Source organism: Metopolophium dirhodum, chromosome 9, assembly GCF_019925205.1.
Source record: "Metopolophium dirhodum isolate CAU chromosome 9, ASM1992520v1, whole genome shotgun sequence".
Lineage (NCBI taxonomy): Eukaryota > Metazoa > Arthropoda > Insecta > Hemiptera > Aphididae > Metopolophium > Metopolophium dirhodum.
Window position 1 is genome coordinate 19,613,537 of NC_083568.1, and position 18,855 is coordinate 19,632,391.

Below are 18,855 nucleotides of genomic sequence, written 5' to 3' on the forward strand. Positions count from 1 at the left end.
AACGTAAATCCGGATTCCCATTGTATCACTTACTGCAGTCTCATGAGTCGTTTATTTAACGAAAATACGCTATTCATGGATATTTGTAGCGTGTAGTGGGAATGGAGTACAACAGAGAATTTCTTTTTCCTAATTATTAGACAATGCTTCTCAGGAATTTTTGCTTTGGACTCCCCAAGGACCAACTAGATTTGCTTTCGTAAAAAAAAAAAGATATTGAAACTGAAAATCTAACAATTTTAATACTTCAAAAGGTGAAGACACACAAACTTGTAAAATTAATACATAGGTACAGAATCTAAAATTTGTAAGTATCACTTATTTACCTATTTTTTTCAACCATTCCTTTATGTTTTTCACTAACTTCACTTAATATTATATACAATCATTGGGCATTGGATTATAATATTTTAAAGTATTCAAGAATTGAGTTGAAATGTTATTGATTCGTTAATATGAAAAAATAAATTGTTAATGCAGATTTTTTTTATTTGTTAAGTAACTGTATTTATTTTTGGCAAATTAATACACATTTTGTCAGTCAAACTGCGGCAGCTACACGTTCGACAAAATAACATTATAATTATATAATAATACATATTATGTAGCGAGAGTTGGTATTTACACATAAACATATTATTATAGTAACGGTTATTTTCAATAGAAATTGTTTTTTATTTCAATAGTAAAAATAAATTAATTTAATTTAGTAAATATATATTTTACAGACGCTATGAACCGATCCCGATCAACTGTTAAGACTGCGGCGACGTCGTAGATATATTATTATATTAAAATTAATTTTGTAGAACAATAAAATATTTATAGGTATATTAAAAATTACTCGTATACGACCGAGACCCTCGTCGTACCTGTATCATATTTATTTATACAGAAGTGAAGTATTTAAAACATTATAAAAAAAGATAATAATCCTACAATAAATATTATAATGTAATATATTATTATTATTATATATATATTAAATAATCATTATTAAATACACATCGATAAGCGAAACAAATAGTAATAATAATAATAATAATAATAAAACTAAGAAGTAAACGAATGGGCTGACAAAATTATGGGTATTTGTACAAGAGCTTGTTTGTTTGTGGTTGGGCGTCGCGTGGATAGGGGTGACGGAAAGGGTCGGACTAAAACCGTGTTAGAAAAAAAACACGCGTTTGTTTACGAAACACCGTCCACGTGGAATAGAATACTTTTCTGTTATACGAGACGTCATTTTGAAAATACGATAATATAATTGATGATTGATCCGCGTAAGGCAATTATGACCGTGTACCTCGAAGTGACGTTCGACCGAAAGGGTCGTAAACGTGGCAGGCAGCAGTGAGCGGGTCGGAGGCGGTGTTACATCGTTTTTCTGTGTATCACCCTCGAGCCTTCTTCGAAAAATTCTCGTTTTGACACCCACATCCGGCGGAATGTGCCCAACGACGCCAGAATGGAACCTCCGATCCACGTCGTGTACAGACGTTCCTGAGGCGCCAAAATCTTAAAAAAAAAAATAATATTTTTAATTATTTTTAAAACACGATTTGGTCATCGATTTGTGCAATATATTTTCACAAAATGTTTAAACTCTGCAGAGGACCGCGCGAATACGGGAGTGTTTTTTTTCTGTTAATCGGAGCATTATAAAATAAATAGATAAATCACAAGGTACCTCACTAATATTATATATAAAATAGTGGGCAAGTGGGTACTGATCTATTGTATAGTAGGTATCTAGATAAGTTAATTTAGAAATGTATGAACATTTGTAGAAAAAAAAACTAAAAAAAATTTCTATTAATAGATAAAAATATTTCGGAAATTTTAAATGTTCATGTATAAAAAATAATAAAATAAAAACATTTAGTGAATATTTCAAGTACCTACGGTTATTAGTTTTTGAATTACAACAAAATAAGAAAATTCCTGAGTATCTAATAATAAGTATAAAACTTGTAAGTATCCAATGTCTATCTTCAGACCCTCATAAAAATTTATTGTGGATTAACGATCAAATTTCTTTTTTTATTTCCACAAACAAAAACCTTTGAAAAACCTTGTTGGATTTTTAAGATTTTAACAAAACAAAAAATTTTTTATGGACAATAATTTTAAATAAAAATAATAAAAAAATCTAAATTATTTCCTGCCTATAAATAGCTTAAAAAGAGTCAACATATTTTAAAAATTGTAATATAAACATGCGGTAAAAACTAAAAACTTGTTAAAAACTAGTTTTGCGTAAAAAAATTGCGCAAAAAAAAAATCAGATACCACTGTTAAATCAATACAATTATCAGTCCACTAAATCACACTCAATCTAAAAAAAGGTCATGGGGTGGGATTCATCGGGCAGTTATGGGCACCAAGTACATTTTTATGCAATTTTGCAATACTCTTTTACACGAAAATATACGCGAAAGAATAGGTACAAAATAAATTGGTATACGACGACTGTCATCATAGGGTTCGACGACATTGACATAACTCGCACACTTAAACAGTATGACTGTTGCCTGACTCTCGATAACAGACACGAGTATACGAAATACGTGAAATGTTTACTCGGGCCTTGAACTACATAAATAATAATATTAGGCTCTCGTTTCATAAATTATTATGAGTTACATATTATATTTTTAAGTGTGTATAATAATTTTCTATAACCGCTGAAAATAAATGTGATTTTTTTAGGTTTTTCGTATAAAATACACACACAAGCCCTCTGCCATCAGAGGTGTCATTAACCATTGCAAAATACAACAACCGGTATGGTACCTAGTATCTACCTAATCTATGCTCGTTTATAGCGATTATGCTTGCCATAAAATATACAACAGTAAAAATATGATTAGTTGATTGATTTTTTTACTATATTAATGTTGTAAATATTAAAATTTGTAAAATTGAGAACAATGCCTAAAACATTTTGGGAAATGTGTTACTTAAACTGCGCACAAAACATACTAGCCTAATAAGAATCAAAACCTTGTGTCGATTGATAATGTTTATAATTATAATAATAAGGAAACTTTTATTTATTTGAAACGAGTATTAAAATATGGGCTACAATATTATGAGTTATGAGTATTTATGACTTATGAAAATATAATAATATTATCTATAGATTAATAAAAAAATTATTCATGAAGAACTTCAATGAGTATTTGATTAGGATAAAAATACAAAATGTTCACATATCAATTAACAAAATATAAAATACTCAATTTATCAAATATGACAAATATTGATCAAACATTTTTTTAAAAAACCCAGAAAATTGCTCTGTTGTAAAGGTGTAGTGTACCTCATCATTGAAAGAGTCACTGAATGAATGTGTGTTCAATTATAAACCATTGCATACAAAAAACGATTGTGAGCGAAGATTGTCTGTCAGCATAAAACATTTCGAAGAATATTTTATTATATATTTATATTGCAATTAGTACTTTATGTTGCGTTTTTGATTTGACAAAATAGTGTACACTGAAATTCCACTAGCACTACGCGAGTGTTGCACTAGTTTTCTATAAATCGACTATAGAATGGTGTAATGGTGTAAGTTTATGGTATAAGATCACTAACATTAATTATATAGTACAATATAAACAATTTTTAACTGAAATCTTAAAATGTATAAATAATTAAAATATTGTGCACTAAATTAGTACCCACAACTAATTCATATTATTCTAACTAAAATGTTAATTGTTCAATCTTGAGTTTTTAGTTAAATTGATTTTACATGTCAAATTTTATGGCATTATTTTAAAACAATAAATTTTAATATATATGTTAAAAACCATAAAATAAAATATTATTTTTGTAAATTGTAAGACAGACATAACACTTAGACACACTTAATAAAATTACAAAAAAAATATTAAATATAAAATTTAGTTTTTTTTTTTAAATTTTACTTGCAATTTTGTACAAGTATTTTTTATTTTAGCAATTCATTCACATTTAACCTCAACTTCTACATGTGAAATCAAACAAATAAAAGTTATGCTTATAATACATATAACAAATAGAATAATATGTATATTATTACAATAATAGTATTTCCTTTCCATGGTTTTGCACCAATGACCACAAATTAGGTGATAATGCCTCAATACCCACAACTAACAACCATAATATTTAAATTAACCTTGTTAACTATGATGGTGTTCATAAATATTGCCACTGTATCACTGTTGTGTATATAAATAATTAATTAATAATCAATGTATTGAACAAATAAAATTATAATACATAATTTATAATATTGATTTAAAATTATTAAGCATTTTTTAATATTTACCTTTAATTTCATATTTTTAGGTGCTAGTTTCTTAATTTCTGATAATAATCTATCACCAAATCCCTGAAAAATAAAACAAAATTCATAAACAAACATTTGATTTACATTTTTATTTTTACTTACAGATAATAGAGTTGATCCTCCAGCTAGTACAATACTTTGATACAATTTTTTTCGTACATCTAAATCAGATTTTTGTATTGAATATACTAATGCTTCATGTAAGCCTTCGCATTCTTCACCAATTAAATCTGGATGGAATAACACTTCTGGAGCACGGAAACGAGCTGGGCCAATCTTATAAAAATAAACAATGAAGGAAATTTAGTTAAATAAAATATAATAGCGTTTTACAATTAATGATTATTAGGTGAACCTATATTAGTTAACAGCTGATGTTATAATGATATCATCTCTTTTTCATTTTAATTTAAGTTATAAAATCTAACATCCACTAACTTTAATTTTAGACCCAAAGCATTTGTATAATTTTAGTTTAGTATATCATGATACATAGTATACATAATAATCATACAAAATTATTGTATACTGTTATTATATTATAATATGAAAATTATTGACAACAAATTTAAGTTTATCAATAATTGGTATCTATCCATGAGTGGAAGTCATTTAGAAAGAAAAGCAGGAAAAAATATTAATTTAAGTATATTTTGCTTACATCAACTTTGTTTCCGTCAGGTAGCATATATTGATATATATTACTATCAGATGATTCTTCTTTAACTGGACTTAGAGCTACATAACAAGCTTTTTCTTTAATTGCTCTAACTACTTCAAATTCTGCAGATGTAGAAAAATTTAAACCTTCTTTTCTTAGTAATAACCTAAGTATAAAATTAATATATAACAATTGCTTTTAACATTTCAATTGTATAAGTAAAATTACTTAAGATAGCGTGATATATCCCGGCCAGCTAAATCTAATCGTATAATACCATGTTTCATGGCGAAACCTTCATAAATCGGAACAGTGTGAGTAATTCCATCACCAGAATCTAAAACAACTCCAGTAGTGCGACCAGTAGCGTATCTATGAATATATATAAAAAATAAAAATGTAATATTAATATTTAGTAATTTTGTTATCATTTGCTGTTATATACAAACTAAGAACTGCCTGAATAGACACATAAAATGCAGGAACGTTGAAAGTTTCAAAAAAGATTTCTGCAGCTTTTTCACGATTTCGTCGTGGATTTAGAGGGGCTTCAGTTAACAGTACAGGATGTTCTTCAGAAAATGTTTGAAGTTGATCACTACCATATATATATTGCCATATTCTTTCCATATCATTCCAATCAGTTACAATACCATGTTCTATAGGATATTTGATATATAGCAAACCACGATGTTCTTCAGCTTTCGGTCCAATAAATGTATCTCCTTCTAAAGCACCAGCCATTACTCTAACATGCTTTGGTCGTCCAATACTATGAAGCAAAAGTTTATTTAAATATTTATACACATATTACTCTAGTTTTGGTAAAATTATAATTCTAAATTGTATACATACTAATTTGGAAAACAACATTTTGGGGTTTGTTCCCCGGCAAATCCAGCTTTAATTGCACCAGATCCCTGCAAAAATACAATTTATAAATACAAATTATTTAAAAATTAGATTTTTATAAAAGTAATTACTTAAAATGAGTTGACAATTTTACCTCTAAAAAACTGCATAGAAATTAAATACTTAATTAATTAATAGAGTAGATTTTTATATTTGCAAGAGTATTTGAATAAAAATAAAAATACCTTAAAACTTATTCATTTTTTTTTAAAAAATAAAATGTTGAAATAAGGTTTTATACATCAAAATAGGATATACTATGTAGGCACCTATATAAACTTATTTAATATAAGAAAGTTTTAAGCATTTATTTACAGTTTAATAATATGAATCTTGAAATTTGAATAGGCTTATTTTGTACTTTATACTTTATAGTTTATATAATATATATCTACAAGGTATAATTCTTAAAACATTAAAACTTAATACAAGGTAAATTGTATGTTTAACTAAGTTAATCTGCTAATAATCATGCAGTATAAGTATTCCAACTAATTAATATTGCTCAGTATAAAGAAAACAAGTATAACAGTTAGGTTAAATGTAAAAGTAAATGTATAATAACCAATACTATCTTTATGCTTATTTAATGGTTTATTCTATACAGTTTGCAAGTTTACAAAATTAATTTAACCTTAATGGGTATGACATTAAAAAATGCTGTGACAATAATAGAAAAACTTAATATTATTTAAAATATTTTAGACTTAGTTCTTTAGAAATAAACACTTTACATGTTAAAATTTGGTCTTATGTTGATTTTATTTTAAGTACAGTTTTAAGTTATATAGGTGGTAAGGTGATTCACCAAGCATGCTCTCCCTTTTTTCTTCTTTAATAACACAGTTATTCCAAATCTGGTTTTTGGAATTATTAAATATTTTTAAAGACCACAGGTTTTTCCAAATTCTTGAGATTTATTGTACTACCTACTTAAGGGATGTCATCTGGAGATAAAAACTTATTTTTTTAAATTACAACATCACTTTTTTACTGTAAATTATTAAGTGGACAATTTTACAGATAAAGTTGGTTAATTAAAATCAAAATTTGAATGACTAGATATTGAGTTTTTTAACTTTGTGTACTAAGGATAATAGGTCCATGATTATGAGTTTGGAAGATACAGATCATTTATATTAATCTATCAATATTAATAATTTATAAAAATTCTAAAAAATCAGAATTTGATTAAATTTATTAGGTTTTAAATAAAAACATAGGGATGCTTGGTGAACAACTTTGTATTATACGTTTATGTCTTAGACCTAATTGATGAGTATTAAAATAATTACAAAATGCTTTTACACAAATATCGAAATACCAATATATAAAAAATGGTAAGTAATTTTCTATGGATATGCTAGTTTAAATAAAATCTGGTTAACAAACTATAATATATTTTATATTATATTAGTCTATAATCACTAATAACTAATATGTCATACTAAATTATCAAAGCTGAATTTTTCTTAAGAACTACTGTTTGATGTAAACTTCAGTTTCAAGATGAAGCCACAAGAATAGTACAGTGTTTCTTATTATTCGAAAAATACGTAGGTAGAAAGGTAATTAATAAAATGTTCATGCTTTCATTTATATACAATTTTATGCATAAATAATAATATAATGATGACGAGGACTTACATTGTCTATGACAACTGGCTGATTAACAATAACGTCATAGGTTTCCATGATGAGCCGTCGTTAGTAACAAATAGAAAATTAATCTTTTTGGGATAATATAAAAATAAAAAATCGTAACAAATTACATATACCTAACTAATAAGTATAACTTTCTTTAAAAACGTTCAATATTATATTATTATTATTAAGTTGATAACATTACAATAAGCGTTAACATAACCTATATGCCGTTACCAACTTAACCGGTACACTTACTGATAAAAAGAAAAAATTGATTATAGATATTTTGTTTTTGTTTTTTTTTTATCATCAAAATGATAATAATTATTTTTAATTTTTATATTTAAAATCTCTGTAATGAGTCTAATCTCAGTATCTCACATTCTCACATTCTCACTTACAATTTCAATAATTCGATATTCCAAATTGTTCAATCAAAATGTAAAATACGCACAATTAATTAACATTAGTACTTGTTGATACAACTTTTGCTATAAAAGTTTAAACGATTTGATTGTTCCGATCTTCGATTTTTGATTACAAGTTTTAAAACAAAATATGAGCATAAAATATATCTAATTAAGTAAGTTATTTATCTAAGTCAATTGCATAAATAATTAACCAAATCATGTAATTTTGTGCCTTTATTTCATCAGAATGATGTTTGGTGAGCATTCTAAAATGCAGTTTATAGAACAAACAAGAGCTGCAAGAGTAGAAAGAGCAAATGATCGTAAACGTGAGCAATCTGCTATCCTTGTTCAATCTTTGGTCAGAGGATGGCTAGTTCGCAAACGCACTCGAAACTTAATTCTGTCAGTTTTAGAATTTTCTCATTTTTACATGAAAATAAACTATTCCGAGTTATTTAGTTTTTTATATGTTTATACTTTATAGGCAACAATTTGATGAAATGTTTGAGAATATCAATGATTTGAAACCCGCTATTACTGTTTATTTATCTGTGAAAAAATTTTTGACTTATTGGGATGAAAAGCGAGATAGACAAAGATTTGAAAAACTCTGCAGGTTAGATACATATTTAACTTATATTAATTATTAAAGTTAACAATTATACAATTTGATTGATTCCACTTATATACATTTTCATATTTATTTTATACATTTTACAGCTTATATACAATAAATTATGTACACAATATTACAATATGTATCCTAGATCTTAATACATTTTTAATTTCTTTCAAGTTCTAGTATAAGTTGCGTATAGTATTCAGTGGTGAATTCTCCAGGCATGCTCAGGAATTAATCAGTAATTAATAAAAATACAAAAATTATGTTGTCATCAATATAATATTACGTAGGTATTTATAAAAATCATAATGTATGACAAAAATATCATCTATTTCTGTTATACTCATCTGTGTTTATCTTTATCGTAACATTTACTGACAGAGCATGCAATAGCTGCGTGCGCAAACTATATGACGCTTATTATCGGTGAGAAATACTGGTTATTCCGAGACTTTTTATCCGCGGTACTAACCATCTAGGGCATACTCAGTCAGTTGCACTTCGTTAATGAATTTTATAATATAATTTACGAGTACGAGTATATGACAATTGTTCTTTATTTTGTTTTGTTATTTGTTATGCTATTTTTTAATATTGTGTAGTGTTTAGTACTATAATAAGTATATTATGGCTATCGTAGAAACTGAATGATGTTTTGATATTTGCTGGTTTAAATATGAGTTACATGTTTTGTACAGTTCAGCAGAATTTAAAGAGAAACCAATTTTTGAAATAATCAAATACATAAATTTAAATAAATTAGACTTAAGTGCTGAAAGAAGTATATAAACTAGATAAATGAATTGCAACTATTCCAAGTACTACAGCATCAGCGCAAAGAACATTTTCAGCACTCAAAAGAATAAAAACATATTGTGGTCTACTTAATGTCAAGACTATCATCTCTTGAAATATTATCAATTGAAAAAAAAGTTTTCAAGATTTAAAAATGAGCCCTGAATTTTACTCTAAAGTAACAAAAAAATTTGTTGATAAAGAAAGAAGAATTAATAAGAGTTAGTCAAATCTTAATTAAAATTATTAAAGTATTAAATTAAAGTCTTATTTATAAATAAATACAAATTTGTGTATTATTTATTAGTTATAAATTAAATAGAACTATAATAAATTATGATAGATGAGCATGCCCATACATCGGAGTTAGCATTCGCCACTGATAATATTGTATGTAGGTTATGTAGATTTATTAACTGAGCTATAGTTTAATAAGTTTATTTTTTTAATGATTTAGATATATAATTCTTAGCCTGGAATGTGATGCAATCAAACGTAGCTACATATCTGTAGCTTTGACTAGTGAGCATGCAGTTAACTGGATAAGTCATGTCAAAGAAATTCTGTCTATTTGCCTAACTTATCTTACTAAACTTCAGCCCAAATCATTAGACGATTCTTCTTTTTTACACACCTTACTTCACATGATTGTATCTTTTACATCAACATCAAGATGGTGTGCCATACATTCAAATATTTCTTTGCAAGGATTAAAACCTGGATTAGAGCGTTTAACAGAAAACTTGATTGCACATTTATTGAATAAAAATGTGTTTAACACTATGCAGGTATTCAAATGAAATACATTTTAATTTGTGAATTTATTACCAAATTACTTTTTTTTTAGACATTGCTAATAACTGGTTTATCGGGCATTAAAATTTTATTAAAACCTGTAGCTATGACAGCTATAATGACTATTTGCTGGAGATGTTTAGTTCTGAGCAACTTTTCAACAAATATATTCCAACTATTTGTAATAAAGATTTATTCTATACCTTTATTGGTAGAGCATTTGATATCTCTCTCACCTAAAGTGAGTATTTTAGTATTTTATATAATTGTTTATTTTAATGCTAAATTCTAATGGTATTCTATAGTTTTAAATTATCATAACATTGTATTCAATAATATATTTTAGATCATTGAAACATTTAATTCTGTTAATCTACTTGAGAAGATAATGCAGTTATTAAATGATCAAAATCAATGTGATGAAATATTTCACTGCTTACATCCAAGTTGGTCTTTGTCATTAATTGCAAACATCGTGCATTTAGCTGAATTAAGCGCAGAAACAGATGAATTTGAAAATAATTCTACATCTGTTTTTATTGTAAGTTTCAAACATTATTTTTTTATGGAACCAGTTCATGTGTATATCAATTTAATAATTTAAACACATTTTTAAGTCCCAACGAACTATGATATATGGCAGGGGTGGCCCTAACGAGGCTTGCGACCCAGTTGAATCTGTTGTGTGCGGCTCTAAGTTATTTCTATAAATAAATAAATTTTCCTTCATTTGTTATAAAATGAAAAATGTGTCTTCATATTATAATCCGTTTTATAAACATATCTAAATAATGTGGTTTGCTTCATACATTGGTGTCTCCCAAAATTAAAATTAGTAGCTACCCCTGCTATATAGTGGATGATAAAAAAATCATTTAAGTAGCCAAGTAAATTGTATTAAATCAATAATATGAAATCATATTTCTAAATATTTAAAACATGTCATTAATAAATGAACTGTTTAATATTAATTTTTACAAATAACGATGATTATGTGTTACCATTTGAAAATCAAAAGTTGGTTTTAATTAAACTTTCAAGTCATTAAGAAGCCAATAAAATTATTTAGAATAAAAACAAATTATGAAATATTAAAATTATCCTCAATATTATCATAAAAAAAAATCCAAGTGTTATACGTTTTAAGAGTAGTTTAAATGTTAAGAGGATTTTAGCACACTTTGTTTTCTCTCTGATACAACATAGCAATTTGCATTCAACAGAACCTATCTTATGTTATTACTAGGGTTTGAGAATTTTTGCATTTGCATGTTTTTTGTACTGGTCGTGGATTATGCTAGGTATGTTATAAATTTGTTTTATGAAATGGGAAAATTAAATACAAAGTTTAAATTTGCATATTTTTGCATAATTGACCAATTTTTAGCAAATTTGTGCATATTTTGTATTTTATTTATTTTTATGTACGTAAATTTGTCGGGAAAATTGGATAATATTTCTTAAAAACAATTATGATTGTGCAGGCAGCTTATGCTCAATTAGCGTTTGAGATTTAAGGAGGCTGGAGCCTGAAGCCCTACTATTATTATATAATCAGCTTAAGGCACCGATGCCATTTTGTCCTCAAAAATATACTCTGCAAGAATAACAATACCGCCTTGTAGAATCAACCAAAATTCATAATTTTTTTCTTAATTGTTAGAGGGAAACATGCATCGATCTCTGTTTTTCAATATTTTATTCTCAAACTTTAAAACATGTCTAAAAAAATACAAGATAAAAATCATTTTTTTTAGAAATTTTTTAATACAATTATTTTAAATAAAATACAAAATCAGAGATTGATGCGGGCTGTAGGACGTCTTCTTTTTTCAGATAAAAAAATAGTCATCAAAATCTGACAATTCTACAAAGTTTGAGAGTTATTCCTGTACAGTCATTTTTTTTTTCGATATAATACACCCTATCAACCCCTATAAATAGGTATCATTTATTTATCATTTAAGAATATTTTGACAATGTCAACTGAATATTTTGATCATTTTTAGTGCAACAAATCCCAAGCCCTAGTTATTAGTTATTACCGCATTAATATCAGACTGACCTATTATTAAATTAATGTTAATAACATTGTCTATGTTTATATGTTGCTATTTTTACCATATTTTAATTATAAATATTATAAATCAGAAAATTATTACACAATTTAATTGAATACATTCATGTCAAGTGTGAACTATAGTTATATATGTTATAACCGTGTTAGTAAAAATAAATCATAAATAAGAATTAATTAATGTCATAAAAGATACCTAATATCCATTCATTATTTTAAAATAAAGTCATAATTATTTTTAGGTACTGATCTTGTTGATCCCCGCCAAGAAAGTATTTCCCTCCACTCTTGTTTGGTTAGTGCCACTTACTAAAATGTATAAAAAAAAAAGGTACGAAAACTATTTGTTGGTAATTCATTTTTTTTTGTTTTAGAACTACGGTATTTTCAGTATATTATATATATTTCAGTGATGACGACGACTGAATAACTGAGATAGGTACTCCATAATATTATATAGGTATGATACCTGCTGTTATACCTACCTATCTTATATCATTAATTTTACTAACAGATTTTACCAAATATTATTCTTAAAATATCTAATAAATTAATTTCACACGAATACCTAACGCAGATATACTGCAGATATATGCAGTATATAGGGATGTAAGTGGCGGGCGTCAACTATTCCTGAGTGGTGGGGGAATACTTTCGTAACAGGGTCAACTAGACCAGTACCAATTTAAATAAGTTGAGATAAAACGATAATTTTTTTTTCAGGTTGGTTTAACAACATTTTTGGATACTATTAGAGTAAATGTAGTGAAAAAACATTCAAACGTATCTAGCGTTTGGCATCCCGAACTTGGTTGGTTCACAGCAAATTCAAATTGTCAATGTTCTCCTAATATACCACCTTTGAAAAATCAATTAATTCCATTATGGTGTGGAACTTTATGTTCCAAGTTACTTCGGTGTCATCTAATTAATGCTTTAGCACAAATACCCGAAAATCAACAAGTACCATCGCCTCCTCCTAAAACAAATAACCCAATAGCAATAATCAAGTAACTTTTTTATTATTAGAATAATTACAAAAAATTGTTAAATAATAATTATTATTCACAACAGAAAGGCATTTGATTTGAGACTATCCAGTACCAGTCAATCAAGTTATAAACTTACTGGAATTCATGGTACAAAGGTAGTTGCTGCTTGCAACTTATATTTTACATGCCTAAAGACTATCACGCAGCTTAGACTAGATATAATAACTGGTAAACATATTGTTCAATAATTATTTAAAAATTTAAATTAATAACTATTTTCTTATTTTAGGTTTATGTTATCATGAAGACACGTTGTATTTATTATGGAGGTTCTTGGCATTTTTAGATTCTCATTGTGGTCTTAAGAATCTATTGGATATTTTAGAATGTGATAAAAATTGCAATTCAGGAGAATTGCGCATGTTACAACTATTCTGTGATAGTATGTCACATTACATAACGTAAGTAATAATTTATTAGAATAATAATTGATTCATAAAGAACATTAATATTTATTATTTATTTTAGTATTCTTGATGATATAGAAATGTATGAGCAACAAAAACCATTTGTGATGCGTGACTACATTTTAATGTCTAGTTTTCTGAACATATTTCTTTATAAAGGAATATCTCAGAATTTATTTGGTAAGAAATTGTTTTTATTTTTACTTTTAACAAATTTGTATCTTATAAAAATGTATATTTTGTTGTTTTGGATATCTTAGATATTCAAGATACAGCTTCTTCATCATATAGCTTGTTTCGATCTTGTCGCACTCTTTTAATGGTACTTTATCGCAGGGATTGTCGTAGATCATTTGCACCTACAGGACACTGGCTGATTGGTGATCTTAAAACTTCTTCATTTTTTAATGAACTTAAAAAGGGTCGTAAAATATACTCGGTATTGAATTTGTTTCAATTTTAATTTATTTAAATAACTATTAATAATTGCATTTTGTATTTAGATTTTAATTCAAGAAATCCCTCATATAGTTTCTCATGAAACACGTGTTAGATTATTTAGAAAATATGTTTCTCGTGAAAAGTTTGCTTTGGGTGTACATGAATTACATGATAATGAAAATTTTATGCCACCAATAATTACAATACGGAGGTAAAATTAATTTAATGAAATAATTAAAAAAATGTAATTGAAATATTTTACAAACATGCAGGAATCGAATAATTGAAGATGGTTATACATATGTCTCTGAATTGTCACTAAAACGTTTCAAAGGTGTAATTAGAGTAAAATTCATAAATGAACAGGGATTAGATGAAGCAGGAATTGATCAAGATGGTGTATTTAAAGGTCTGTTTTCACAAACTTGATATTCAATTTTTTAGATATTAACAAATTATATTTACAGAATTTCTTGAAGAAACAATAAAAAGGGTATTTGATCCATCATTAAATTTATTTCGTACTACAGATGAACAAAGGTTGTATCCATCGCCTTCGTCTCATATTCAAGAAAACCATCTGAACTTATTTGAATTTGTTGGTCGCATTTTGGGTAAAGCTGTTTATGAGGTAATTATTTTAAACAATCTATTTTAGTTATTTAATTTATTACAATGGCATTTATTTTATTATTCATAGGGTATTGTTGTTGACGTTCCATTTGCATCATTCTTTTTAAGTCAATTATTAGGACAAACTCAAGAACTACTATATAGTTCAATGGATGAGTTGCCCTCATTAGACAATGAATTGTATAGAAATTTAACATCTGTCAAACATCATGAGGGCGATGTTTCAGATTTAGATTTGACTTTTTCAGTAGTTGATAATCACCTTGGTGAATTAACTACTCATGATCTTATACCTGGTGGAAGAGTCATATCAGTTACTAATCAAAACAAGTAATATTATTATTTATCACTTATTTGAATTGTCTTTTAATAAACTTGTTTAATAATTAATAGTATTATCAAAATTAATATTAGTGATGGGCCAAACTGTTCAAATCTTGAACCAAACCGAACCCTCGAAATTCCGTTTGGTTCGAGGTTATCAAACTCGGTGTGATAAAAATTTGAACCAAACTATCAAGCATCTTTTACTGTTCGAATTTCAAAATTCAAATATTTGACGAACCAGACTTTTTGGCCCCGATAATTACAAAAACCAAATCCTTGTACAATTCTTTAAAAGTTATTTTAAAAAATATATAATGACTATTTAATATTTACAAATAATTAGGTTATTATAGGCCTCGTACCTACATTAATTGCTATTTTTGCTTTTATCATATTCATTGTAACGGGAAAAATATATTTTGGGTAATATTTTGATACCGTGGCTGTATTGTTGATAATATCATGTTTACAATTTACATTCTATATTTCTATAATAGGTAATACTAAAACTCAAAATATAATTCTAATTATGATTTATGTTTGAATTAATTTGTCCATGTTAAAAAACTTTGAGTACGAATTAAAATGATTCTAGGTTTGGTAGAAAATATGAAAGTTCGGTTCAGTTCAGGTTCGAAAAAATAATTTTAAGTTCAGTTCAGTTTCGAAAATCCGGGTTTGACCTATCACTAATTAATATTCAGATTTATTTGATAAATATTGTGAGTTAGGTAAACTATGGTTTTGGATGAATAGGTTATTAAATATTTTCAAAAATGTTAAATGTTTAATGTATCTATTAGGTTTAATAAACCTAATATAAAATTTACTAAATAATATACAATTGTAGAAAAACAGTTGTGTAATTAAATAGATTGGTAGTGAATTATTTATAATTCTCAGACAAGTTAAATATGTTTTGAAAACAATTTTAACTATTTTCAACATTTTAACAAAGAAAGTGTAACACAATAATTTAATTACAAACCTTAATTAAGTTATAAATTATAATGAACCATAATGTTTATTATTTAAATTAATGATTTCAGGATTAATTATGTGCATTTAATGGCACATTATGTAATGCATACTCAGATCAAAGCACAAACAGCAGCTTTTATCAAAGGGTTTAAATATGTAATAAATCCTGAATGGTTATCATTATTTTCTACTCCAGAAGTAACAATTTATCATTTATTGAAATTCTTTACATTTTAATAATTAAACTTTTATTATTAGCTTCAAAAACTGATATCTGGAGACAACGCTCCTATTGATTTGCTTGATCTTAGAAGAACCACACAATATTATGGAGGATTTCATGACTCTCATCGTGTGATTCTGTGGTTGTGGGAAGTTCTTCAAAAAGACTTCACAGAAAAGGAAAGATCACTTTTCCTGAAAGTATGTGGTACATTTATAAAAATTGAAACTAAGATGAAAATAAATGTGTTCAATATTTAACTTACAGTTTGTAACAAGTTGTTCAAAACCACCTTTACTTGGATTTGCATACTTGGAACCACCATTTTCCATAAGATGTGTTCAAGTAGCAGACGATGAAGATTTTGGTGACACACTTGGTAAACACAATTACATCTACTTAAAAGTAATATTTGTTCTATTCATAGTTTAAATTTTTTTTTCTTTTTTATAGTTAGTGTTATTCGAGGATTCTTCACTATTCGTAAAAAAGACCCAAACCTTAGACTGCCTTCAGCGTCTACGTGTTTCAACTTGCTCAAGCTTCCAAACTATCAGAAAAAAAGTATTCTTAGAGACAAACTTAGGTATGCAATTTCATCAAATACTGGATTTGAACTGTCATGAATTTTGTTAGTCCAACAGAATATTTTCATGATAAATAAATTGAGTTATATAATTGCTGTTGTGTGTACGTTTATGAAACTAAGATGTACGAATTATAATTATCTTATGTGATGTATTTATTTAATTAATCTATTTATAGATATTTTTAATTGTAGTAATGTAAGGACTGAAAATTATCATTAAATCTTATGTGGTGGAATTATTGTTTTCCAAGTTATCATTCCAAATAATGAAATAATTATTAACACAGTTAATATTTGGCTGATTTACATAGATCATAATAAAATAAATTATATTCAAGAACATGCAAGCATATTAAAATGTAAATTACTTTCACATAAAGTTAATTTTAATTTGCTGACTAGATATAACATTATGATTTATATGATGTTTTAAATTTCTGTTTTTTTTTTCACATAGACCACTCTAGAAGTATAAAATTTTTCAATATTTGTTATTTCTATTCCATATCATTTTGATTTTAGTATATTATAATTTTTGTTTATAATTTTGTTGTACATTAACTTACATAAATAAAATTATATTTTGTGATAATTGTTTTATTTTTCATAAGACAATATTTTATTATTTAATACATTTATTTGATATATATATAATTTTTTTTTATTATTTAATTATCAATCATATTTGTCTTATCTGAATATATTAAATGTACTTAAAAATTGAGACTGATCATATTATGATGTTTTGCTGTTGAAAATTATTAATAATAAACATTTAATTTATATTTGTTTTTAATTTTGTAATAAACCATTAAACATAGCTATTATTTTAAAGCATACAACTATTATTTACTTATAAGTTAAAACAAACAAATAATAATATATATACCTATTTCTATTTTTGTTTTTCATACATTTATCATGTAAGTTGTTTTTATAAATATTTTATTGTCTTTTTTTTTACCAAATAATTTAATATTATTGCATTAATAATAATTTAAGTATTTATGTACTTCATTAATACAAATATATTATATCATTTTCTGATAGTTTCTCAAATTATGTTATTCTGTAAACATACTGTTGTTAAAATTAATAACTTCAAAATTATATATCGAAATTAAAAAGTAAATACAATAATGTAACCTTATTATTAATCACATGTATCGTATATTGCTATATATATTATAATAATACTCCAGTAGGTACTTATAATACCTAATATGTAAATGTAATGTGTTTAGACGTAATGCAAATAACAATTTAATATTTGAGTGGATGTTTTTTATGAACAATACAAAGGTACAATTTATATAATAATAATAATAATATATATATGTGTATTTTGTATGTGTATGTATGTTTGTATACATGTTTAACTACACATATCATAATTAATATAGTATGTACTTGTGAGTATATTATAATTTACTTTATCTGCAATGTATATTTTTTAAATTATAAAATTGCTTGAATAAAATATTATATCATTGAAAAACTATATCATGCGACACTCAATATTTTTTTGATTATTGCTTATGAAAAGCGTGTAAACTAGTCCCTGGTGGGATTTGAAACTTCTTGAGTCCATAAGTTAAATACAATTTAGGTATCTTTTCGTAATAAATCGTTACTTATTAGTTATTATACATTTGAATTTTTCAATTTCCCGCACTTGCGTCGAGTTGAACAAAATAAATGCTTCTGTAGTTTTTAAAAAGAATGCGAAATCGTCCATCGACCATCGGTTAGGTTATAATTATTTATAATATATGGAGAATGGCAATCGTCTGAGACGAACATCGATTCCAATATGTACTTGCATATTTCGTATTTTCTTTCATTCTGGTTATTAAGCTGTTTTCACAAATGTCGTTATTATTCATTCATCTTAATACCTACTTCCATATTGAAATTTTGGATCGGAGATGATGA

General features: G+C 26.2%; 2 protein-coding genes across 2 annotated transcripts; one reads left to right on the top strand and one right to left on the bottom strand.

Annotated features, from left to right (window-relative positions):
* Positions 1-481: 481 nt before the first annotated feature.
* LOC132952996 (beta-centractin) lies at positions 482-7,745 on the bottom strand. Its single transcript, XM_061025535.1, has 8 exons — positions 7,566-7,745; positions 5,862-5,926; positions 5,452-5,778; positions 5,235-5,378; positions 5,007-5,172; positions 4,448-4,621; positions 4,325-4,387; positions 482-1,518 (listed from the first exon to the last, which is right to left on the bottom strand). Exons 1-8 carry the CDS (start codon positions 7,611-7,613, stop codon positions 1,375-1,377), a joined length of 1,131 nt encoding a protein of 376 aa, XP_060881518.1. The 5' UTR covers positions 7,614-7,745; the 3' UTR covers positions 482-1,374.
* A 178-nt stretch (positions 7,746-7,923) lies between these two features.
* Positions 7,924-18,420, top strand: LOC132952995 (ubiquitin-protein ligase E3B). Its single transcript, XM_061025534.1, has 19 exons — positions 7,924-8,148; positions 8,222-8,380; positions 8,463-8,594; positions 9,853-10,183; positions 10,243-10,431; positions 10,537-10,731; positions 12,991-13,277; positions 13,342-13,487; positions 13,549-13,720; positions 13,788-13,906; positions 13,987-14,165; positions 14,230-14,378; positions 14,440-14,576; positions 14,635-14,798; positions 14,868-15,130; positions 16,177-16,306; positions 16,367-16,531; positions 16,599-16,710; positions 16,785-18,420. The coding sequence occupies exons 2-19, from the start codon at positions 8,223-8,225 to the stop codon at positions 16,955-16,957; spliced, it is 3,201 nt and encodes a 1,066-aa protein (XP_060881517.1). The 5' UTR covers positions 7,924-8,148; position 8,222; the 3' UTR covers positions 16,958-18,420.
* Positions 18,421-18,855: the final 435 nt, after the last annotated feature.